Source organism: Pristiophorus japonicus, chromosome 1 (genome assembly GCF_044704955.1).
Source record: "Pristiophorus japonicus isolate sPriJap1 chromosome 1, sPriJap1.hap1, whole genome shotgun sequence".
Taxonomy (NCBI): domain Eukaryota; kingdom Metazoa; phylum Chordata; class Chondrichthyes; family Pristiophoridae; genus Pristiophorus; species Pristiophorus japonicus.
The window spans coordinates 378,287,628-378,313,155 of NC_091977.1; the positions used below are offsets into that span (position 1 = coordinate 378,287,628).

A 25,528-nucleotide genomic window follows, 5' to 3' on the forward strand; every position below is an offset into this window, starting at 1 on the left:
ACCGCAATTTTTGGCCCAATGAGACTGAGCCTAAAGGCATGTCTGGTGACTCATAGTTCCCGATAGAAAGAATCCTAAGGTAGGCTGTAATCGATGAGACCTTCATTTAAGTGCTTGTTTCATAGAGTCAAACCAGCATAATAAAGTGGACCAGTATACTTGCACCACCTTCTGTCCTACTTCAAATACCGTTCCTCTGCTGCTATTTTGTCTTGTCCTCGCAAGTAAACCCAGAATAAAATAATCGTATTTGACTTTTCCTGAAACTCTGAGGTGCATGCTCAACATGTCTTACCCTGGTCTTCTCCTTTGTGAAGGTGTATGGTGTGTGTCCTCTGCTGCTGAACATAGTGCTTCAGCTAAGTGACAGTGGAGGTCAAATCAATCACAACTTAACTACTCAATAATAAATCATTGAACTATTTTGCAAATCCAAGTAATAAATAATAATTGTCAAATAAAGTTGAATGGTTATTTACTATTTTATAAATAATGTTTTTCATCTGCAGGTAATGATTTGTTTTACAGAAGTTAATACTAATAAAATTTCCTTTTTAGTGTCATTTGGAATTGGTTCAGCTGGTGCATTTTGTTTTATCCTTACTGAACTGGTGCTGCTGGTTGACTTTGGCAATTCCTGGAATGAATCCTGGCTGAAAAGATCAGAGGAAGGTGGATCACGGTGTTGGTACTTGGGTATGTGCCATTATTTACCATTTACTTGGAGTGGGTACATAAAGTTTCATTGCCGTGAAAAATTGTGACAAGACAAATTACATTATTCTTCTAAATTGTAATTAATTAAAGCTCCATTTCATCTTTATAAATGGAATGTAAATGAACGTCAGGTAACATAACTAACCCATGCCTTCAGAAAACAAAACTAGCCGAAGAATTGTCTTATTCATTTCCATTAGTGTAAGTTCTCACAAATTAATAATCGGTACAAATCTCAGCAGAATGGTGATGTGGTAATTGCATTCAGTTTTCCAGGGTAAGCTGATTAACATTGGATAAGATGTTAAAATGAGGTCTGTTTGCCTGTTCAGTGGTGTAAAAGATCCCGTGGCACTATTCAAAGCATATGGGATCCTGGGTTTTATAAATAGAAGCATAAGCCCCAAGTTTCATCCCGCGGCGAAAACGGCGCACCTCCGAGCTGGGCGCCTGTTTTTCGCGCCGAAAACTGCGCCTAAAAAAATGTCCGATATTCTCGAGCTCCTTAGAGCTCGATGTCTGCTTGGCGCGGCGCGCTCTTCGCAGCAGGGGGCGGAGCCTAACACTCGTGCCGATTTTCTAAGTAGCAGGGGGTGGGTACAATTTAAATTAGCCTTCGTGGTGCCGGCAACCCTGCGCGTGCGTGTTGGAGCATGCACGCACGCGCAGTCTCACACAATCATTGGCACTCGGCCATTTTTAAAAATACTGCAGAAAAAGTGAAGATTTGTTTCTTGGACCCCTGCAAAGGCTTGTAATTTAATTTTTTTTTTATATTTCTGTGTGTGAGGGAGTGCTTTTAGCAGCACTGCTGAATAAATCACCTGCTGAAATCAGTGAGTTCAGCTTTTCACTGCTAAACTTGCAGAACTGGTGCTGCATTGGTGCATGCAAATTAAGGACTGTGTGTTTGGAGAAATAAGAGTGCCAATTTAACTTTGCAATGGATCAACGTCCACCAAGAACAAAGATGGCAAACCATTGCATAATACGTGGTGTTGACAATGCAGCACCCATTCTGCAAATTTAAATATAAAACTGTCGATGTGGCTGCCTCTCCCTGTCCAAATGGCCTCAGTCCCCCTCACAGCTCGAAGGCTGCTGCTGTATCTTCGGCTGCCGTCGAGCCACTGACGCCGCCCCTAAAGCGTGGCCGAATGGCCTCAAGCACCATAAAGAGCTGCGTGTGTCAGGTGTTGATTCTTCGGCTGCCGGCCAGCCACTGACGCCGCTGATATCCTATGGCCGAATGGCCTCACGTCGGTCCGCTACTGATTCTTCGGCTGCCGGCCAGCCACTGACGCCGCTAATATCTCATGGCCGAATAGCCTCGGGTCCGTCCGGTGCTGCTTCTTCGCGGCCAGCCACGAAGAGAATGAAGGCCTGCCTCAAGCACCGCAGCTCAGCTCGAAGCTTGCTGCCGCTGCCGTCGAGACACTGACACCACACCCCTGCCTGTCTCCAACATGAAAGGCCTGCCTGAAGCACAGCAGCTCGAAGGCTGATGCTATTTCACACAGGTAGGAACATGGTTTATTTAATCTTTTCTTTGCTTATAAATTTTTATTCAGGTTGGATTTATTTGTATAATATTTGTAGAAGTATAACTAAGGATTGATTGTAGAATTTCATGACTTCCCTTCCCCCCCCCCCCCCCCACCTCGTTCCCTACGCCTAATTTGTAACCTACGCCTGATTTTCTAAAGTGTAGACAAGGTTTTCTCGAGCATACAAAAATCTTCTCTTACTCCATTCTAAGTTAGTTTGGAGTAAGTTTTCACTCACGAAACTTTGAAATCAGGCGTAAGTGGCCGGACACGCCCCCTTTTGAAAAAAAAATTCTGTTCCAAAGTGAAACGGTTCTAACTGACTAGAACTGGAGCAAACTAAATGACGAGAATTCCGATTTCTAAGATACTCTGTTCTACACCAGTTGCTCCTAAAAATCAGGAGCAAATCATGTGGAAACTTGGGGCCATGGAGTACAAAAGCCAGGAAGTTATGCTGAACCTATATAAAACACTAGTTCAGCCCCAGCTTGGAGTATTGTGTCCAATTCTGGGCACCACACTTTAGAAAGGATGTGAAGGCTTTGGAAAGGGTACAGAAGAGATTTACTAGAATGGTTGCATGCATGAGGGATTACAGTTACCTGGATAGACTAGAGAAGCTGGGGTTGTTCTCCTTGGAGCAGAGAAGGCTAAGAGAAGAATTGATAGAGGTGCTTAAAATCATGAAATATTTAGATGGAGTAAATAAAGAGAAACGGTTTCATTAGCTGAAGGGTCAATAACGAGAGGGCACAGATTTAAAGTGATTGGCAAAATAATTAGTTGCGTAGAGGCCCAAATTACTCAAAGGTTGAGTAGGTTGGGCCTCCACGCATTGGAATTCAGAAGAATGAGAGGTGATCTTGTTGAAACGTATAAGATTATGAGGGGGCTTGACAAGGTGGATGCAGAGAGGATGTTTTCACTGATAGGGGAGACTAGAACTAGGGGGCATAATCTTAGAATAAGGGGCCGCCCATTTAAAACTGAGATGAGGAGGAATTTCTTCTCTCAGATGGTTGTAAATCTGTGGAATTCAATGCCTCAGAGAGCTGTGGAAGCTGGGACATTGAATAAATTTAAGACAGGGGATAGACAGTTTCTTAACCGATAAGGGAATAAGGGGTTATGGAGAGCAGGCGGGGAAGTGGACCTGAGTCCATGATCGGATCAGCCATGATCTTATTAAATGGTGGAGCAGGCTCAAGGGGCCGTCTGGCCTATTCCTGCTCCTATTTCTTATGTTCTTATGTTGTTAGAAGCCCAGGAGCTCCTTACACTTATTAGATGTGAGGGTAAAGGGGCAGGGGAGAGGGGTTTAAGGAGAAGGTTGGTAGTGGAGGAAAAAAGCGAGAGGTCATCTTTGCTCCATACAATAGTGAGTGATTTTGGCAAGGAAGTTTGAAGCTCAGCTCAGGAACTAACCGAATACTGAAATTGTGCACTGTTGGGTTCAACTTGAGAGAGCAGCTGGGAAGTGGGTTGGGATTAGCAACTAAGGTGAGAAGTTTCTGATGGCAGCTGAACAGGATGGCTGTAGTCTTTCCAACATTAAACCATAGAAAGTCCTGGCTCATTCATAGCTTAATGTCAGACGGTCAGTTGAACAGGATATTAGTAGTCTTGGATTGTACAATTGAGAGGCCATCCCCAATATTGCTCCCCATCCAATGCTAGGAGGTATGCATCGGAAGTGCACTCTGCCTGTCTAGGCCATCATTTGCCTGAATTTTCATGGCCTGTACACACTCCAAGCATAGGGCTGCTGACTGGTAGGATCTTGCGCTGGGAAATAGGGGATCAAACATAGATAGGCCTGCAGCTGCGGGCCTGGCCACCTGTGTTAAGTCCTTTTGGCTGCAGGGAAACACCAACTAGAAAGTTGTAAGGCCTAAAGACCTGGTGCGTCTCTTCACCTTGCTTCAATATCGGAAGGTTTTAGATGCAAGGTCCACTGAGAGTTTCTTGGGATGTCACTGGAATTTAACACCCATTGGTCTTAAGTAAAGGAATTTGAGATCAGGTGGCTGGAAACACATCCACCAGCCTCATTTTTATGGATTTGCTGGCTCTGCATATAATTCAAATGCTAGCCCAGGTCCACCCATTTGTGGAAGCCCTAGAAGTCCTGGGAAATTCTCCACCTCCTTTTCTCTGTAGTGCCTAGGAACTGAGCATTCCACCAGGTGCTACAGAAAGTAATATCAGTATGGAAGCCCACCCAAAGCTAATAGATGGTTTCATAAAGGGATTGTATATAGATAAGGAATCGGAGGGAGCCAAAGATAGAGCCTTAGGTGCACATGTGGGCATGGAAAGAGAAGCCAGTTGAGAATATATACAGATTAATTTGGGACAGATAGAATTAGAATTATGATAGGGTAGTGCAAAAGAAGTGGATCACTGGGGAAAGATGATGAAGGTAGATGGTGAAATCTGCTATTGAAAGCCAAGGAGCGAGGGGCCAACTGATCAATATTACATACACCTTTAAAAAAACATGTACTTGAAATTATTTTGTATGATGTTGGTAGGTTAAGCTGAAAGGGTTAATGTCTCCATTGAAATAAAATTTCATACAAATGCATCGAAGATTTGTATGTTAATATACACAATAATTTCTAGACCCATATTTTCAACACTGCATCAACTGCTGCTTTAATACATATTGACACTAGATGGCCCCACACAACATTTACAAAATGATTTAAATCTGCAGCCTTTTGCATCTTTCACACACGAGCCGGGCAATATTGCTGTACAAATACTTAACATTTAATTGATTAGTGCCTCCGTGAAAATAGCAGACAATGTAATATCTCAGATTATTTGATTATCTCAGAGTACGGTATATGACATGCTGGGTCTGATTTTCATCTCCTTTACTCTCAGGGGAATGTTCAATTTGGAGAGTAACCCAGAAAAAAGTGCCATTTGTCTCCGTGTACAGCCCCTTTTAGACTGAAAGATCTGAGAGGAGCCGGCAGCAAGGATATGCAGCCGGGTAAAAGACCAGGGGGCCGAAATTGTCCCTTTGCGCAGTGTCAGTTAGCGCCAATGGCCAGCGTTAACGGTGCGCTATAATGAGTTAGCGCGCGGGCGTGGTGGCCACATTGACGCAAGTGGATTTGCCTCCGGGGCTCCACAGGTGAAATGTGGTTTGTGCTGCATTCCGCGATTAGCACATCACCGCAGCACGCACGCCAATATGACGTCGTCGCCATGTGCGCCGACCCCTTTGCGCCCTTCAGGGGAAATTGCTCCGCAGGATGCTAGGTCGGTGTTGTGCGATGCCAACGACAGCTTCTCGGTGCGAGAAACTGTGGTGGCTATGGTGGTCCGGCCACCCTTAAAAGGGAAGTAGTACCGCAGCAGCCACCATCTTTTTTCTGTCGGCCAACTTTTTAGTCGGCCCAACAATGGCAGCCGCTGGTGTGGCTGGGCCAGCAACATGCAGCCCGGCACCCCCTCTTGGGTGCCAGGCCAGTGACCCTCCCTGGTGGTCCAGTGGGTGCCACTAAAGAGGTTGCAGAGTTCGTACTGGCCCGCCCTTTTAAAGGAAGGGGAGCGACATTGTAAGGCTTCAGTGTGACACGGCACTTCTGCGTTGCGTTGACATTATCAGTGACACGTTGAGCGTTGCGCCCTGCGAGCGTGGCACAAATGTCACAAGAGCGCTGCGAGAATACCTTGTTACCGCAGCAGCATGTCTTTTAACTCCAAGAGCCCAAATCCGTGCCGGTGCTGTGCTATCCAGGCCAGCCCTACAGCCAACCGCCATTCCTGTTGCATAGCTGAGTTTCCTCCCCATCTCCAATGAAGATGGACTCTACCTGGCTAAAGCCTGGACATAGGCGGAAGGGGCAGGAAAATCACCCTATGAGGTCAGAGTATCTTATGAAAAATGTCAATCATATTTTAGCTATTATTTTAGTAGCAGGATCATAATGCTTGAGTACGTTTTGTATGTTATCTTTACTTAATCAAACTCTTTAAAATGTATTTCATTGTATTTTCTAAAGTCTTATAAAAAAAGTAAAATATTATATAGCATCTGTATTTATAATAATATAGGAAACATATTATCCTTTACAAAATTATCTGTTCTGTGTACACATAATGTGGAACATCTTCGGGTAGCTCAGTTACCTGACTGAAGGCCAGAGGATGCAGGGTTTGAATCCTGGCCAAGTTCACTCTGCCTTTCATGCTAATGAGATGAATAACCTGTCTTAAGATGTGGGGGAGAGCAGGAGTTGTCGGGACTTTGCACAGTTTTTTTTCTATACAATCACAAGTATTACCTTTGAACATTCTTCAGTGTCAGCAATCCCTGCCTCATCCTATAATATGGTGGAAGTCTTTCTCTTTCTGTCTCGCATTTTTGTCAACCTATTCTTGCTAAAGTCACACATTTTTTGAACTAATATCCTGCAGAAACTTCTGGTCTCAGGAATTCATATTTCCACAACTAATACTCAATCCCGTTGAGCTGTTGAATAACCCAAGAAACATAGTATATCGCAGTACTTTTTTTGAACATTAAAGCAAATTTAGGCCAGCCTTGTGCAACACATTAGACTCTGAGCCAGAGTGCAAGTTCACACCTTTGGATTGCCCACACCCTGGCCTGCATTTTAATAGCTTGGCAGGTTGGGGGCGAGGGCGGGGGTCTCAGAAGCTGTGGGGAAAACCGGGAGAATGGGTTACCTGCAGGCCTTGCTGAATTTAACGGCAGGACCTGATTTGCACAGGAAACCTGTTTCCCTCCTGCAGCCAGCCAGGTGGAGAGGCTGACAGACTGCAGAGAGGAGAGAGAGAGAGAGAAGGATTGCATGGGGGCTGAGGGTGGCCAGAGGAGCACAGCGTGGGCCGTGACCAGCATGGGGGTGGGGGGAGGGGTTCGTCTGAAGATTGGACGCGGGACCAGCATCATAGGCAGTCCCTCGAAATCGAGGAAAACTTCCTTTCACTCTAAAAGTGAATTCTCTGGTCCAATACGGGAATTACAGTCTCTGTAACAGGTGGGACAGAAAGTGGTTGAAGGAAAGGGTGGGTGAAGAGTCTGGTTTTCCGCACGATCCTTCCGCTGTCTGCGTTTGGTTTCTGCATGCTCTTGACGACGAGACTCTAGGTGCTCAGCGCCCTCCCGGATACTCTTCCTCCAGTTAGGGCGGTCTTTGGCCAGGGATTCCCAGGTGTTGGTGGGGATGTTGTACTTTATCAAGGAGGCTTTGAGGGTGTCCTTGAAACACCTGGGGCTCGCTTGTCGTGTAAGAGTTCTGAGTAGAGTGCTTGCTTTGGGAGTCTAGTGTCGGGCATGCGGACAATGTGGCCCACCCAACTGAGCTGGTCGAGTGTGGTCAGTGCTTCGATGCTGGGGATGTTGGCCTGATCGAGAACACCAACGTTGGTTCATCTATCCTCCCAGTTGATTTGCAGGATCTTGCGGACGCAGCGCTGGTAGTACTTCTCCAGCGCTTTGAGGTGTCTACTGTATATGGTCCACATCTCTGAGCTAAATAGGAGGGCGGTTATCACTACTGCCCTGTAGACTATAAGCTTGCTGCCAGATTTGAGGGCCTGGTCTTCAAACACTCTGTTACTCAGGCGACCGAAGGCTGTGCTGGCTCACTGGAAGCAGTGTTGGACCTCGCCATCGATGTCTGCCCTTGCTGATAGTAGGCTCCCGCGGTACGAAAAATGGTCCACGTTGTCCAAGGCCACGTCGTGTATTTTGATGACTGGGGGTAGTGCTGTGTGGCGGGGTCAGGTTGGTGCAGGACCTTTGTCTTACGGATGTTTAGTGTAAGGCCCATGCTTTCGTACGCCTCAGTGAAAATGTTGACGATGGCTTGGAGTTCAGCCTCTGTGCGCAGACGCAAGCGTCACCCGCGTACTGTAGTTCGATAACAGAGGATGGGACGACCTTGGATCTAGCCTGGAGGCGACAAAGGTTGAACAGGTTTCCATTGGTTTTATAGTTTAGTTTCACTCCTGGATCCAGCAGTCCTCGCCTTTCATTAGCTGGTGGATTTCATGATTCCTGCAAAACCTGACCAGCTAAAGTTAAATTCAAAATGGTGGTTAAAGCAGAGACTTCCAGCTTTATTATAATATTTAAATAGATGACCCGCCTCCTGGGAGCGGATTGGCTGCCTGACCCCCTGTCCTGACTCTCTTAAAACCAGAAGTTAGCGGGTTCTGTTCGGGATTCAGATTTTTAATACTTTATCTTCCCACCTGACCCAAACCCACCCGTTTTTTAGCTTAAAATTCCCCCCAGAGATGCTACAGAATCTCCATTCTCATACCATAGGGTTTGGTCAGGCTTGTTGCTGAAATTGGCCTTGATGTGTTGAAGGATTCTAATGCCTGCCTGTATGAAATTAAATGACTTGAATTAAACTGGGTCAGGCAAAGCCCGTTTCAAAGGGCACATACCCAGAACTCAAACATGTCTATAATTCAGCACAAGTTGGAACTAAATTAAATGAATTCACTCAGAGAATTGGGAAATGGAAATAAAGAAAACAATATCTGTGAACCAGGAAAATCTAATTTGTTTTAGAAATCTCTGGGTAAGATCTTCCAAATGTAATGTTTAAATCAAAATATTTTAGCATCTGTTACCATTCATATATATTTTTAGTTGGTGCTTTATCATCCCTTCTAATGGTTGGTACACTTTCAATTGTTCTGTGATATTTAATAACATTGTTTTGAAATTGTCTGGAGAAGGTTGGACTGGTCATTATACAATTTTCAGTGACATTAATCTATTTGTGTCTTTGCAGCACTTCTATCAGTTACGTGTCTGAATTATGTGTTGTCAATAACCACTGCAATCCTCTGCTATGTGTTTTACACCGCAGTTGACGGCTGCGTTGAAAATAAATTTGTTATTAGCTTCAACATACTTATTTGTGTTGTAGCTTCTTTAATATCAGCTCATCCAAAGATCCAGGTAAGCATATTACAAATCTTAATTTCATGATAGTTTTTTTTTAATATCATCTCTTTTGAAAATGATCAAGATTTCTTGAATTAATATTTAATTTATTTATGACAATATTGCATAATTTAAATGATAACTAAACCCAGTTGACAACATGTATATTGGTTTAAGAATCAATACCCATGAATAAGATGTATAAATTAAATAGTTGACATCATTATTTGAATGAGTAAAAAATCTTCTTGAGTTGACAGTGACCTCGATGTGTTGAGTAGGATTGTGTGGTATCCTCATGGTTATGGTACTAGATTAGTAACCTAGAGGTCAGGAGTTCATATCCAACGATGGTAAATGGTGAAATTGAAGTTTTAAAAGATCTGGTAATTTCTAGCTGAAAACTACCAGTTTTTGTCATTAAAACAATTATTGCATGAATGCCTTCAGGGTAGGGAACCCTATACTAATGTTCAAAGCAGCTCACTTTAAACAGGAATGCCCAGTGAAACTACTGTCCCCCTGGAGTTGACAGTTTTTTGTTTGTTTTAACTCACGCACTGTTAAATTAGTGCTAATATTATAATAAAAAGCTAGCCAAACAGATTATTTTATTAGCATAATATTAAACCTAAACTAATTTAAATACAATTCACATGCATATCACAGAAACACCACTGATTATGCGTAATTATCTCATCATTTGTTTTTCTTCGTTTTATTTTCTATTCTCTTTTTGAATTTTAACTTCAATATTGTTCTAATTTTATCTTTATTCTATTTGAACTTTCACGCAGTGAGTGTTTTATCTGAAAATCGTGAGTGCAAAGTCTTGTCCATTAATGTCAATGGAGAGAATATAGCAGACAGCACAGCCACGCTTTTCCCATAAGCCACCTGTTATAGGCAAGGCTCCACTAGTGAGGGGCATGGTTAAACTATCGGGAATATGGAGCCCGACCCTAACCCGCTCACTTCTGCTTTTAATGGAGGCAGTTTTGGGTATGGCCGAGTAACTCAATGTCAAGAGGGCGGACCTTCATTATCATATGTAAATGAGGGTACTTCCCTCACATTTTGACTGAAATTTGAATTTAATGCCTCAAGCACGGGTTTCCCAGGACTCAAGAAACTCGCCAATAAAATGGAGGGGAGATCGAGCAGCACTTCATGGGGTTAATTAAAGGTCAGGTGTACCGATATTAAAAAAGTCTCAGTGCTCACAGCTGCCTCTAGTAAATGGTTTGCTGAGAGTTCTTCTGGTGACAGACGTAGTGGTAAAGTTTGGAGGTATTGACACACACAACATCAGTATAGATGGTGCCATGGTTGTTTTATATCCCTATAAGCACCTTGGAACGAGTCTGAGGCAAAAGAGTTGAGGGTAGTGGTAACTTTTACAGCCACTCTCAAAGCATGGCCAGCTGGCCCAGCAGGCAGCAGTTCTTGTTGGAGAAGGCTGCAAAAATCAGTGACAGCCTGCTTGGAGAAGCTAGCTTCCTCATGCATTGCCCCTTAGTCATATCCAGGAAACTCACTCTCTAGTCTATAGATCCTGTGGGCTGGGTGAGGCAATCCACGAACAGCCCCCTCACCTGCTATAGACTAACAAGTATACCTGCTGCTCCTCCTGGTTGTTCAGCCTGCTGCTGTTGCTGCTGCTGTTGTGCTCCTCTTTCATCCATAACAATAAAGCAAGAATGGCACCCATGATAAGCTGTGAGTGCTCATTCAGGGTGAGTAAGGGGGGAAAAAATCCGAAACAAGCAATATTCAAACTGAAATAACCCTTGGAAATCCAATAAGCATAATAATAATAGATCCCGAAAATCTGATTGCCTGCACCTGAATGCCCCTTTAAATACTGCTTCCAATGCCCCCCTGAAACCGATCCCACTACTCGCTGCTGGATGGGACTGCCACTATTTGATAATATCACATGAGTCATAATGACATCATAAGATCCCAAGTTTCATGCATTACTGAGTCTCCGAACTGCTTTTGGCAGGCACCTTGGCCACCTAAAAAACAGCAGGAAGCGGAGATAGAACGAGAACAAGGCAGTAAATACTCCCAGCCTATTTTAAACATCAACTTCACACTGGCTGGGTGAGTTAAAATTCCCCCATCTTGTCTGTACAGTTCAGGTGTCACATTTGGATGTCATGCTTATAGATATAAATTTTGCCACACTTGCATCATTGATACTTTACAACTGAAGATGTAGGCAATGCACCAGTTGAATGTGGGGAAAACAAATAGAGAGATTTACAATGAAAAATTACTAATGACATATGAAAATAACCAATCCAGAATAAGTAGTTAGAAGAAGCTTCAATGAAAAAAGGTGAACCAATTAAGTCACTCAAAACAGCTTTCAAAAATTGTTTTAGACACTGGGCCCAAAAATTCACAAGCAGAGATCCTGAGATTTTATCTGCTGGTGCTCTCCAGTATGGATCCAGAGTTTGTGGGATCTTTATTCACTTCAGTACCAACCTGCTGTCTGGGGGGAGTCCGTCTCCACCAGGAGAATCTAGCTGCTCCTCTCCTGTCTCCTCACATTTACAATAAATTTTCAATGATCCTGGAGTGCGACTCAAGTGTGCCTTCTGGAGGCCAATATGAATGATCCCACTGCGCATACCAGCAGTCAGACATACTGGATCCTATATGGGCAAGGAAAGTGGGAACTCTCAGTGTAGGGGACACCCATGACCCGCATCAATGACCTTATGAGAGCCAAGCTGAGGGTTCCCAATTACAAAGCTGAGCAAGTTATCCAAGCTTAGGTCCGGATCCATCATATCTAGGCCTGCCTCCCATTTCTGAGCACTTCTGCTGGAGTTACAGTGGGAGTCTACTGGAACAGCCAAGGAGCTTCGGCCGGATCTTGTTTCCTCCACTAAGCTAAGGAATAAGGTTTGCAACATAATAAGGATATAAAAATATTACAAAAAATTCTAAGAAAAAGATTTAAATTCTTATTGTGAAGAATCATGTAAGCACCGGATATGCAATTGCAATCTTCTTTCTCGTGTTCTTTAAAATCTTTATCTGTCTCTCCAGTCCAAGGACTAAAAAAATTTAATCTTGATCTTCAGGGCTGCTCTTCTGTCCCCTTTAAACATCTCCACTACTTCAGGTGCTGTAGCAGCAGTCCAACTGCAACAAGAGCCCATGATGCATATGTGACGGTCACTGACCTGGGGTGGGGTTAGTTGTTACAGCAGAGTCAGGTATGCAGCCAGAATCTAGCCCAAGATATTTTAGAGGCTTTCAAGATCAAAATATGTTTTGCATAAAAACTTCAAACCAGCATGAAATATAAACTTGATTCTTACTAAAGGTAATTAGTAATTGATCACATTGTCACTTTGTCCCCATCCACTTTACTGGACAAAAGTCTTGCTACAATGGTACAGGTTATTGGTGAGACCACACCTGGGGTACTGTGTACAGTTTTGGTCTCCTTATTTAAGGAGGGATATACTTGCATTGCAGGCAGTTCAGAGAAGGTTCATTAGGTTGATTCCTGAGATGAACGGGTTGTCTTATGAAGAAAGCTTGAGCAGGTTGGGCCTGTACTCATTGGAGTTTCGAAGAATGAGAGGTAATCTTATTGAAACGTATAAGATTCTGAGGGGGTCCTTTGGAATTCTCTAGCCCAGAGAGCTGTGGCTGCTGGATCATTGAATATATTTAAGGTGGAGATAGACAGATTTTTGAATGATAAGGGAGTCGAGGGTTATGGGGAACTGGCAGGGAAGTGGAGTTGAAGCCAGGATCAAATTAGCCATGATCTTAATGAATGGTGGAGCAGGCTCGAGGCGCCAAATGGACTACTACTGCTCCTATTTCTTATGTTCTGATGATCTCACACATCCATGTGCTTTCCAGCTTAATTGCTAAGAGTATTTTTGGCCCACTTACTCCCTCATCCAGCAAGAGTGCCCCAGACTGTTATGTATGCAACCATCACCAATGTGTAAGACTTGCCACCGGGGGGCACACCTGTGAGAGACCTATTGTGTTCCTAACGTAGGTCTGCACACAGGGAGGTTAAAGTAACAGTGACCTGAGTCTTTATTAAGACACTCCAGAGTGAGGAATAGGGGCCGGTTTATATACAGTGCTCCCAAGGGATGCTGGGATCCTTTGGGACTTCAGGGGATGCGCTCCCTGGTGGCAGAACATGGGAGTGCATGCTTTACAGATACACAACATCACTCCCCCGCCAAAGTCAAAGTGAAAACTATTTACAAGGTGAGGTGGTCGGGAGCCTTTCTTTCCCTGGTGGACCGCCTCGGTACAAATGTCTGTTCTGGTGTGTTGGCTGTGCCCTTGCTGGGCTGGCGTGTTGTTGGCCCTGCAGGGCTGCTGGGTGGGCCTGGCCTTGCTGGGCTGTTGGGTGTGATGGGTTCGATTTCCTGGTCCGGCATGGTGTCGTTGATCCTTTGGGTGTGTGTTGTGGGCTCGAAAAAGATGATGTCTGCTGTGGGTTGTTCAGGGCAGTCTGTGAACCGCAGCCTCGTTTGGTCCAGGTGTTTTCTGCAAATTTGTCCATTGTCTAATTTGACTACAAACACCTTACTCCCTTCTTTAGCTATCACCATGCCCGCGATCCACTTGGGACCATGTCCATAGTTTAGCACATACACAGGATCATTCAGACCAATTTCCCGTGACATAGTGGCGTGACCATCGTTTACATTTTGTTGCTGCTGCCTGCTTGCTACCTGATTATACAGGTTGGGGTGAACCAGCGAGAGTCTGGTTTTAAGTGCCCTTTTCATGAGTAGCTCAGCCGGGGGCACCCCTGTGTGAGCGAGTGGGGTCTCGTGCGGTAGCTGAGCAGTACTCGGGACAGGCGGGTTTGGAGTGAGCCTTCTGTGACTCGTTTAAGGCTCTGTTTGATTGTTTGTACTGCCTGCTCTGCTTGCCCATTGGAGGCTGGTTTAAACGGGGCCGAGGTGACCTGTTTGATCCCATTGCGAGTCATGAATTCTTTAAATTCGGCACTGGTGAAACATGGCCCGTTGTCACTGACCAGTATGTCAGGCAGGCCATGGGTGGCAAACATGGCCCTCAGGCTTTCACTGGTGGCGGTGGCGGTGCTTCCTGACATTATTTCACATTCAATCCATTTTGAAAAAGCATCCACCACCACCAGGAACATTTTACCGAGAAACTGGCCCGCATAGTCGACATGGATCCTCGACCATGGTCTGGAGGGCCAGGACCACAAACTTAGTGGTGCCTCTCTGGGCGCGTTGCTCAACTGAGCATCCACGCTGCATTGCCGTACACAGGACTCTGTCAGAGTCGATACCGGGCCACCATATGCGGGATCTGGCTATCGCTTTCATCATTACTATACCCGGGTGTGTGCTGTGGAGATCCGAGATGAACGTCTCCCTGCCATTTTAGGGTAGCACTACGCGGTTACCCTACAATAGGCAGTCTGCCTGAATGGACAGCTCATCCTTTCGCCGCTGGAATGGCTTGATTAGCTCTTGCATTTCAGCGGGGATGCTGGCCTAGCTCCCATGCAGTACACAGTTTTTTTTACTAGGGACAGCAGAGGATCTTGGCTGGTCCAAGTCCTAATCTGGCAGGCCGTGACAGGTGATTTATCATTTTCAAACGCTTCCATGACCATCAACAAGTCTGCGGGCTGCGCCACCATCAACAAGTTTGCAGGCTGCGCCATTTCCATCCCCGTGGTGGGCAATGGTAGCCGACTGAGAGCATCCGCACAGTTCTCGGTGGGTGGCCTGTGGCGGATGGTATAGTTATAAGCTGATAGCGCGAGTGCCCACCTTTGTCTGCGGGCTGAGGCATTAGTATTTATCCCCTTGTTTTCAGCGAACAGAGATGTGAGGGGCTTGTGATCGGTTTCCAGCTCAAATTTGAGGCCAAACAGGTACTGATGCATTTTCTTTACCCCGAACACACACGCTAATGCCTCTTTCTCAATCATGCTGTTGGCCCTCTCGGCCTGAGACAAGCTCCTGGAGGCATTGGCGACAGGTTGCAACTTCCCCGCAACGTTAGCTTGTTGTAATATACACCCGACTCTGTATAACGACGCATCACATGAAAATAGAGTACGAGAGGAAGCTTGCAGGGAACATAAAAACTGACTGCAAAAGCTTCTATAAATATGTGAAGAGAAAAAGATTAGTGAAGACAAACGTAGGTCCCTTGCAGTCGGATTCAGGTGAATTTATAATGGGGAACAAAGAAATGGCAGACCAATTGAACAAATACTTTGGTTCTGTCTTCACGAAGAAAGACACGAATAACCTTACGAATGTACTAGGGGACAGTGGGTCTAGTGAGATGGAGGATCTGAAGGATATCCTTATTAGGTGGGAAACTGTGTTAGGGAAATTGATGGGATTGAAGGCTGCTAAATCCCCGGGGTCTGATAGTCTGCATCCCAGAGTACTTAAGGAAGTGGCCCTAGAAATAGTGGATGTAGTGGTGATCATTTTCCAACAGTCTATCGACTCTGGATCAGTTCCTATGGACTGGAGGGAAGCTAATGTAACACCACTTTTTAAAAAAGGAGGGAGAGAGAAAACGGGTAATTATAGACCGGTTAGCGTGACATCAGTAGTGGGGAAAATGTTGGAATCAATCATTAAGGATGAAATAGCAGTGCATTTGGAAAGCAGTGACAGGATCGGTCCAAGTCAGCATGGATTTATGAAAGGGAACTCATGCTTGACGAATCTTCTGTAATTTTTGAGGATGTAACTAGCAGAGTGGACAAGGGAGAACCAGTGGATGTGGTGTATTTGGAATTTCAAAAGGCTTTTGACAAGATCCCACACAAGAGATTGGTGTGCAAAGTCAAAGCACATGGTATTGGGGGTAATGTGCTGACGTGGATAGAGAACTGGTTGGCAGATAGGAAGCAGAGAGCTGGGATAAACGGGTCCTTTTCAGAATGGCAGACAGTGACTAGTGGAGTGCTGCAGGGCTCAGTGCTGGGACACCAGCTCTTTACAATATACGTTAACGATTTGGATGAAGGAATTGAGTGTAATATCTCTAGGTTTGCAGATGACACTAAGCTGTGTGGCGGTGTGAGCTGTGAGGAGGATGCTAAGAGGCTGCAGAGTGACTTGGACAGGTTAGGTGAGTGGGGAAATGCATGGCAGATGCAGTATAATGTGGATAAATGTGAGGTTATCCATTTTGGGGGCAAAAATACGAAGGCAGAATATTATCTGAATGGCGGCAGATTAGGAAAAGGGGAGATGCAACAAGACCTGGGTGTCATGGTTCATCAATCATTGAAGGTTGGCATGCAGGTACAACAGGCGGTGAAGAAGGCAAATGGTATGTTTGCCTTCATAGCCAGGGGATTTGAGTATAGGAGCAGGGAGGACTTACTGCAGTTGTACAGGGCCTTGGTGAGGCCTCACCTGGAATATTGTGTTCAGTTTTGGTCTCCTAATCTGAGGAAGGACGTTCTTGCTATTGAGGGAGTGCAGCAAAGGTTCACCAGACTAATTCCAGGGGTGGCTGGACTGTCATATGAGGAGAGACTGGATCAACTGGGCCTTTAGTCACTGGAGTTTAGAAGGATGAGAGGGGATCTCAGAAACGTATAAGATCTGACGATACTGGACAGGTTGGATGCGAGAAGAATGTTCCCGATGTTGGGGAAGTCCAGAACCAGGGAACATAGTCTTAGGATAAGAGGTAGGCTATTTAGGACTGAGATGAGGAGAAACTTCTTTACTCAGAGAGTTGTTAATCTGTGGAATTCCCTGCCGCAGAGAGTTGTTGGTGCCAGTTCATTGGATATATTCAAGAGGGAGTTAGATATGGCCCTTATGGCTAAGAGGATCAAGGGGTATGGAGAGAAAGCAGGAAAGGGGTAATGAGGGAATGATCAGCCATGATCTTATTGAATGGCGGTGCAGGCTCGAAGGGCCGAATGGCCTACTCCTGCACCTATTTTCTATGTTTCTATGAGCTAGACTTTCCACTTCACATCGCCCATCTAAGGCCCATCTATGGCCCAAAATAGACCTCTATCGCCCATTTTGAGCAAAAAGTGGAAACTAGGCCCAAAATATCGCCGGAAAAACAGTCCCCTAAGTTTCCACTTTGATCGCCGAGATGATCGCCCAAATGATCGCCCATACAAGGCCCATCCCAAGCATGCACTTCGCTGGGCCGATGCAAGGCCAAAAAGAGTGCTCAAAAATAGTTGCTTTTTCAGGGCCTTACAGAGGGAAATGGGCACTACGGATGCCATTTTTAACTTCAGAGGAAGGGTGGAGAATAGTTCTGAGTTATTTAGAGAGTAAAATTGAAGAAAATTGTACTCAGAAATTTTGGACAGGGAATATAAATAGGTATTATCAACTTATTTATGCTAAATAGATCTCATATATTGGAATAATTTAGTAAATAGCCTTTACATAGTGAAGTTATTTAATGATATTGTTGGGCCTATCAAACTGACTGGTACAGAGAGGGCAGACTACAGTGATTAGAGAGTATAGAGTAGAGAGATTATTAAAATTAGTGAAAGTAATTATGGGGCCTATGCTTTCCCTGCCTTTAATTGCAACTACTCACACACTGGTTACTGAAAGGATCAATCGAAGAGGTGGCACAGTAATGCGTAGATGGAGACGAAGACAGAGGAGGAGACCGTATAGCCAACGAAGGTACTTGGAGAAGCAATCTTACCTGAACTTGTCTGAAAATGCTTGTCTAAGGAGGCTGCGATTCCGGAAGGAGGTCATCGATGAGATATGTCAACTCGTCAAGGATGATCTGCAGCCTTCCAGCACCATCAGAACCGCACTGTCCATTGAGGTGAAGGTTGCTGCTGCCCTAGCCTTTTACGCATCGGGATCTTTTCAGGCTTCAGCTGGCGACAGCTGCCATATCTCTCAGCACGCTACACACTGCTGCATTTGACAGGTGACTGAAGCCCTTTATGCTCGCAGGATGGACTTCACAAGCTTCCCAATGACCAGGGAGGCACAGACCGAGAGGGCTTTGGGTTTCTCGAATAGCAGACTTCCCCAAGGTGCAGGGAGCAATAGACTGCATGCACATTGCCCTGAAAGCACCCTTAAAGAACGCAGAGGTGTTTCGTAACAGAAAGGGGTTCCCTAAATGTGCAGCTTGTTGTCGACCACAATCAAACAGTTATGACAGTAAATGCTACATTTCCTGGCAGCATCCATGATGCGCACTTCTTACGTGAAAGTGCTATCCCTGACCTGTTTGCCAATCAGCCAGAAGGTCACGGTTGGATGCTGGGGGATAAAGGATATGGCCTTGCCAGTTGGCTCATGACTCCTCTGCGTAATCCTGTCACTGAAGCACAGAGACGGTATAATGCAAGTCACATAGTGACTCGCAACATCGTTGAAAAGACAATTGGAATCCTAAAGCAGCGCTTCAGATGCCTGGATCATTCAGGAGGCAGCTTCCAGTACCACCCTAATCAGGTAGCAGAGTTTATTGTGGTGTGTTAGAAACATAGAAAATAGGTGCAGGAGTAGGCCATTCGACCCTTCAAGCCTGCACCACCATTCAATGAGTTCATGGCTGAACATGCAACTTCAGTACCCCATTCCTGCTATAGAAACATAGAAACATAAAGAGAGGACAAATAATGCCAGATCATGCTGCAGGTCCATCTCCAGAAGGAGATGAGACAGATGAGGCAGCCGGCGAAGATGAAGAGGAGGAACAGGTGGGAGAGGACGCGGGCGAGGACATTGGGGAGCTTAATCAGCCTGGTGATCTAGCACCGGTACCACCACACCTTTCCCGAAGACCAGTAGCCAGGGGCAGTTACACGGCCGCTAAGCTTTTGCGTCAGCAGCTCATTAATGAACGCTTCGCATGAACTATTATTGTTGATATTCAAACGTTCAATTACAGTTAAGGTTAATCAAAAGTTTCATTTGCGTGGGTTAACAGAATAAACAAACAAAATGCATGACAAACTGTACATTGTAAAATTTATGTAACTAAGAGAGAAGGTACAAAAGTTGTAGAAAAATATTTTTTTTATTAAGAAACAAATTTTTTTTTAAACACCTAATGAACCAACCCCCGCACCAACCCACCCTTCCCTCAAAATCCCCAAAACGTTAAAAGAAGAAGAAATACATTTTAAGGAACAAGTGACCATTTCCGTCATGACAACAAGTGACCATTTCAGTCATGACAACAAGTGACCATTTCAGTCATGACAACAAGTGACCATTTCTGTCATGACAACAAGTGACCATTTCCGTCATGACAACAAGTGACCATTTCAGTCATGACAACAAGTGACCATTTCAGTCATGCTAACAAGTGACCATTTAAGAAAGAATGGAAAGTGAACAGTTAAGTAATGATAACAAGTGAACAAGTGAACATTTAACTATTAAATAAAATTGGCCAATTTAGTGACAATAACAATAACAAAAACAATAATAATAAGTATAATAAATTGATAACAGCAAGTAAACATTTTAAAACAAGTGAACTACATACAAAAGAACTCCCCCCTCCCTACCTGTGGCCACGTTTCCCTCCAGATCCTATCCCACCCCGTGTTCGCACCCCACCCGCCCGTTTTGGTCTACGCAGACCAACACCAAGACGTTGTGCAGAGTGGGATGTCAAGACTTCCTGCTGTGGTGGAGGTGACGGAGAGGAAGCGGAAGCCTGAGGCTCTACTTCCGAGTCCAGAGATACTGTGCCCTCAGTACTCGCTTGCGTGCTCGGGGTGTCGCTGCAAGCAGACACGACACCTTGGGGTGCAGCGCTATGTCCAGCCAGCAACACATGCTGTAGGGCATTGGTTGTGGCTGTCTGTTGCCAAATAGCCTCCAAGGTCTCCCTTGCAATCAGTGACTGCTCAGAAGACCAGTTGGAGAAATTCTGGGAGAACTCTCCCCAGGATGCAGGAAATTGGCTCCAGTTCGCAGAGAACTGGCTCCAGTTGGCAGAGAATTAGTTCCAGTTCGCAGAGAACTGGCTCCAGTTGGCAGAGAACTAGTTCCAGTTCGCAGAGAATCCCTCGAACCCCTGGATAAGATCGCGACCGTCTCGCTGCACAGGGAAATCAAGCTCTCCGTCTGGCCCTCCAAGGCAGGCGATTGCTTGCCATGCTGACCAGACCTCCGTGGGGTCGGCGTTTGCAATATGACCCGCCTTGGCGTCGCCACCTGCACACCACTTGGTCCCGGTGCTTCTTCCATCTCAATCGAGATGGCCGCAAGTTGTTCCCCAGCCACAAAAAAAACCTCTTCTTCTTCCTCCGGCTCCTCCTCCTCCTCCTGCTGAAGCACAGCAGCAGGAGTTTGCAGTGGCTCCTCCTCTTCTTCAGCCTCCTGCGATGTAGGAGACGGTTCAGTGGCAGTCGACTCCAAGGACTCGACGACCACTTGACCTTTAATTTGATAAACAACGATTAACAATTCAATTCATTGCATTACAATTTTTCTCTAAGTCAAAGCATTGCAATGCTTTCCATTACCCCATATGCACAGGTGATCACAAGCTTTAACATGACCTCATTCGAACATTATAGTACATCACCATTATATATCAGATTATATTATAATTGCATAACATTACATTGTAATTGCATAACATCAAATTACATTTTAATTGCATAACATTTCATGCGTAACTACGATATTTTCAGTATTTACTAATGATTCACACATTGAACAATGTACATTTCTCATTACTCACATGTCTCAAGGGTGGGTTCAGCCACACCACGGGATGTGACCGAACGGCTTTCTGGCCCCACCAAGGCCACCGCGAGTTCCTCGTAGGCAGTCAGAGGGTGCAACATGGCAGAGCCCCTACCCGTCCTGCACTGCTCCCGATTATTCATCGAGATCTTCTGTAAATGATACGATAACATTGCACGGCATAAGCAAATGGATCAGGCGATTTAAGACATTGAAGACATTTAAGACTGACAGATTTAAATGTTCCAATACAAATTAGCATTACGTTGCATATTTCACACTACAACATTTAACTTTATGCTGGGTTGCATAAATTTATTCATAATTTAGTTATGTTTAAATGTAACCAAATAACATTGCAGATTCTAGTTACTATTTACAGCATTAAACAATACATAAATATAAATTTCAACTTACTCTCGCGGCTGCAAGTAGGCTGTTCCAACGCTTGCGGCACTGGTCCGGTGTCCGGACTTCATTAGATGCCGGCGTGACCACGTCGGCAGTCTCTGCCCAAATCCTGCGATATGCACAGGGTGGAGGTTTCCCATGCCCACCCCATGTCAGATCCACCCACCTGGTGCTGACTACATTCACGAGGGCCTCATTGGCCTCCTCGTTAAAAGGCTTGGCGCTACGCCTTTTCCCTGGTGCCTCCGTTAAAGATTACTACCACGCTTGCCACGAAAACTGCTTTCTCCTCTCACTCTCTCTCTCTCTCTCTCTTCCTGACCCTCACAGAGCCTCTGAGCATGTGTGATGACCCCTGACCTCCTAAACGCGGGAAAGAACATCAACCTTAAAAAAAAACAACCTGCACATTCGCAGTTATGAGTTGCTAGGGAAGCTTTTTTTTCTCATTCACTTCTGTTTTCTTTGGGCGATCGTGAGATCACCGAGAAATCACATCACCCACTTGACATCGCTGGGGTAAGGCCGAGTGGAAAATCGGAAAAAAAAAAAAATGGGCCTTGAGCCGGCGATCAGCACGGGCAAAAGGTCCCACATCGCTGGAACGAGGTCCATTTTTTTCAGCCTTAGCCTTAAAGTGGAAAGTCTAGCCCTATGTTTCTAGCACAAGTCTTTTACACGGGTTATACAATACAAACAGCTTGTTGGAGCATAAAATGTTTCTGGCTTTCTCAAAAGCAATTACTTGTTTTTTTCCCCATACCCAGTACTCGCCCTTACGCAATTACACATGTAGGGGCTCTAAGAAGATGCTTAACCCTGGTAGGAACTTACCAAAATAGTTGAGGAGTCCCAGGAATGACCGCAGCTCCGTGACGTTCTTGAAAGCCTCTGTCTTGGCATCTTTGGGCCGAATGCCGTCCGCCGCGATCTTTCTCCCCAAAAACTTCACTTCTGTTGCCATGAAGACACATTTCGACCTCTTCAGCCACAGCCCTATGCGATCCAGTCGCTGGAGAACCTCCTCCAGGTTTTGTAGGTGCTCGACGGTGTCCCGACCCGTGACCGATATGTCGTCCTGAGAAACCACTGTGCGTGGTACCGACTTGAGTAGGTTCTCCATGTTTCTCTGGAAGATCGCTGCAGCTGACCGAATTCCAAACGGGCATCTGTTGTAGATGAACAATCCCTTGTGTGTGTTGATGCAGGTGAGGCCCTTCGAAGACTCCTCCAACTCCTGTGTCATGTAGGCCGAAGTCAGGTCAAACTTGGTGAATGTCTTGCCTCCTGCCAACATCGCAAATAGGTCGTCTGCCTTAGGTAGCGGGTATTGGTTCTGTAGCGAGAAACGATTAATAGTTACTTTATAATCGCCGCAAATTCTGACCGTGCCATCACTTTTGAGTACTGAAACAAAAGGGGCTGGCCCACTCGCTGAATTCCACTGGGGAGATGATGCCCTCGCGTTGCAGCCTGTCCAGCTCGATTTCCACTCTCTCCCTCATCCTGTGAGATACCGCTCGCGCTTTGTGGTGAATGGGTCGTGCCTCTGGGACCAAGTGGATCCGCACCTTCGCCCCGGAAAAGTTTCCAATGCCTGGCTCAAAAGGGAAGGAAATTTGTTAAGAACCTGGGTACATGAGGCCTCATCGACATGTGATAGCGCTCGGATGTCATCCCAGTTCCAGCGGATTTTGCCCAGCCAGTTCCTTCCAAGCCGTGTGGGGCCATCGCCCGGGACAATCCAGAGTGGCAGTTCATGCACCGTGCCCTCGTAGTTGACCTTGACCATGGCGCTGCCCAGGACAGTGATAAGCTCTTTGGTGTACGTTCTCAGTTTCGTGTGGCTGGGGCTCAGGGCTGGTCTGAGTGCCTTGTTGCACCACAGTCTCTCAAACATCTTTTTACTCATGATGGATTGGCTAGCGCCAGTGTAAAGTTCCATGGCTACGGGTAAGCCATTCAATTTTACATTTAGCATTATAGGTGGACATTCCGTCAAATGTGTGCACCACGTGTACTTCAGCATCTGCCTCCTTTCTCTGAGGCTCGAAATTGCTTTGATCCACCATGGACCGATCTTCTTCTGCCACGTGGTGGTAAGCAGGTTTTGCAGAGCTTGCAGCTCATCTGCAAGCACATTGGAGGTGCCCCATTGTTCCACAGCTTTTGCAAACATACCCTTTGAAGCGGCATGAATAGGCTGTATGGAAGCCTCCACAACGCCAACAAGGTGTGAATTGCGTTACATTCATCCTTTGTTGCGGACTCTGAGTTATCTGGGTCACCTGAGGCCTGCTGGCAGTTGCAGACTCGTGGTTTTTGCCCTGTACATTTCTGCTCGCAAACACAGTTCCAGTTAATTTATGAACATTGCTAGCACTTGTGTGCTGAGAGATTTGTTTGGTATTATCACTGGTGGACATAAAAGCCTGTGCTATCGCAATAGCCTTACTGAGGGTCGGTGTCTCTACAGTCAAAAGTTTTCATAGGATGGTCTCGTGGCCAGTGCCCAGTACAAAAAAGTCTCTGAGCATTTGCTCCAGGTAGTCATCAAACTCACATTGTCCTGCAAGTTGCCTTAGCTCGGAGACGTAGCTCGCCACTTCCTGACCTTCAGATCGCTGGCACGTGTAGAACCGATACCTCGCCATCAGCACGCTCTCCCTTGGGTTAAGATGCTCCCGAACTAGTGTACACAGCTCCTCATACGACTTATCTGCGGGTTTCACCGGAGCCAGAAGAATGTTCATGAGGCTGTAGGTCGGTGCCCCGCAGACTGTGAGGAGGACCGTTCTCCTTTTTTGCAGCGTTTCCTTCTCCGTCCAGCTCATTGGCTACAAAGTACTGGTCTAGCCGTTCGACATAGGCTTCCCAGTCCTCACCCTCCGAGAACTTCTCCAGGATGCCCACAGTTTGCTGCATCTTTGCGTTGGATTCGTATACTCGTCGCCAGTTATTGTGTTCCTAACACAGATGAGACTGCACACAGGGAGGTTAAAGTAACAGTGACCTCAGTCTTTATTAAGACACTCCAGAGTGAGGATCAGGCCTTAGGGGCCGGCTTATATAAAGTGCTCCCAAGCGATGCTGTGATCCCTTGGAACTTCAGGGAATGTGTTCCCTTGTGGCGGAACATGGGAGTGCATGCTTTACAAATACACAACGAGACCTAAGGGTCAACTCTGCACTCTGGGCAAGCAGGTACAAAAGGCAATCCTTCATGCTGGTTCTTCACTTTGGAGTTACATTAAAGAGACCAAGGTCACAATGGTTTGAGCTTACAACACAGTCTTGTGGAGTTATTCTGAACATAACAATTGGCGACGAGTTACAGATCACGAACTTTCACGTGGTAATGGCTGCCGTTGGTATTCTTGAGAGATTTGTTGTGGGTGATGATTGGGAAGCCTTCGTTGAGCATCTCGACCAGTACTTCGTGGCCAACGAGCTGAACATGGCTGTGACGGCGGTCAAGCGCAGGGCGATTCTCCTCACTGTATGTGGATCTTCGATATATGGCCTCAAAAATGTGCTGGCACCGGTCAAACCAACGGACAAGACTTACACAGACCTGTGCACGCTGTTTCAGGAACACATCAAGCCAAAGGAGAGCATCCTAATGGCCAGGTATCGCTTTTACACGCACCATCGCTCCGAGGGCCAGAACCTGGCAAGCTTTGTCGCCGACCTAATACTCCTTGCGAATTTGCCAGATCTTTGGGGGAAATGTTGCAGGACTTTTTCGTGCTTGGAATCGGCCACGAGGTTATTCTTCACAAATTGCTGTCTGCCGAATCCCTAGATCTGAGCAAGGCCATCACGATAGCCCAGGCTTTCATATCCACGAGCTACAACACGAAACAGATATCTTCACAGCATCGAAGCTCACCGGAAAGTACTGTGCATTAAATATTGCCTTCAACAGGCAGAACTCTACATGGCAGGGCCTACACGACCACAGAGGCCAGGCCTAGGGTGACTCAGAGGCCGCTGTCGGGTGTGAATGCGTATCCATTAACACCATGTTGGCGCTGCGGATGCAGTCATAGAGCCCATCAATGCCGATTCAAGCACTATGTGTGCAAGGGCTGTGGAACAATGGGACACCTCCAGCAAATGTGCAAACGACCTCTGACTCACCAATT

General features: G+C 45.8%; 1 protein-coding gene across 1 annotated transcript in view; it reads left to right on the plus strand.

The window, feature by feature from the left end:
• The window catches only part of LOC139266007 (serine incorporator 1-like), a 147,967-nt gene that overhangs the window by 54,210 nt on the left and 68,229 nt on the right, over window positions 1–25,528 (plus strand). Inside the window, exons 5-6 of the mRNA XM_070883792.1 lie at window positions 559–696; window positions 9,065–9,234. Coding sequence (XP_070739893.1) covers window positions 559–696; window positions 9,065–9,234 — 308 coding nt within the window. The remainder of the gene's footprint in view (window positions 1–558; window positions 697–9,064; window positions 9,235–25,528) is intronic.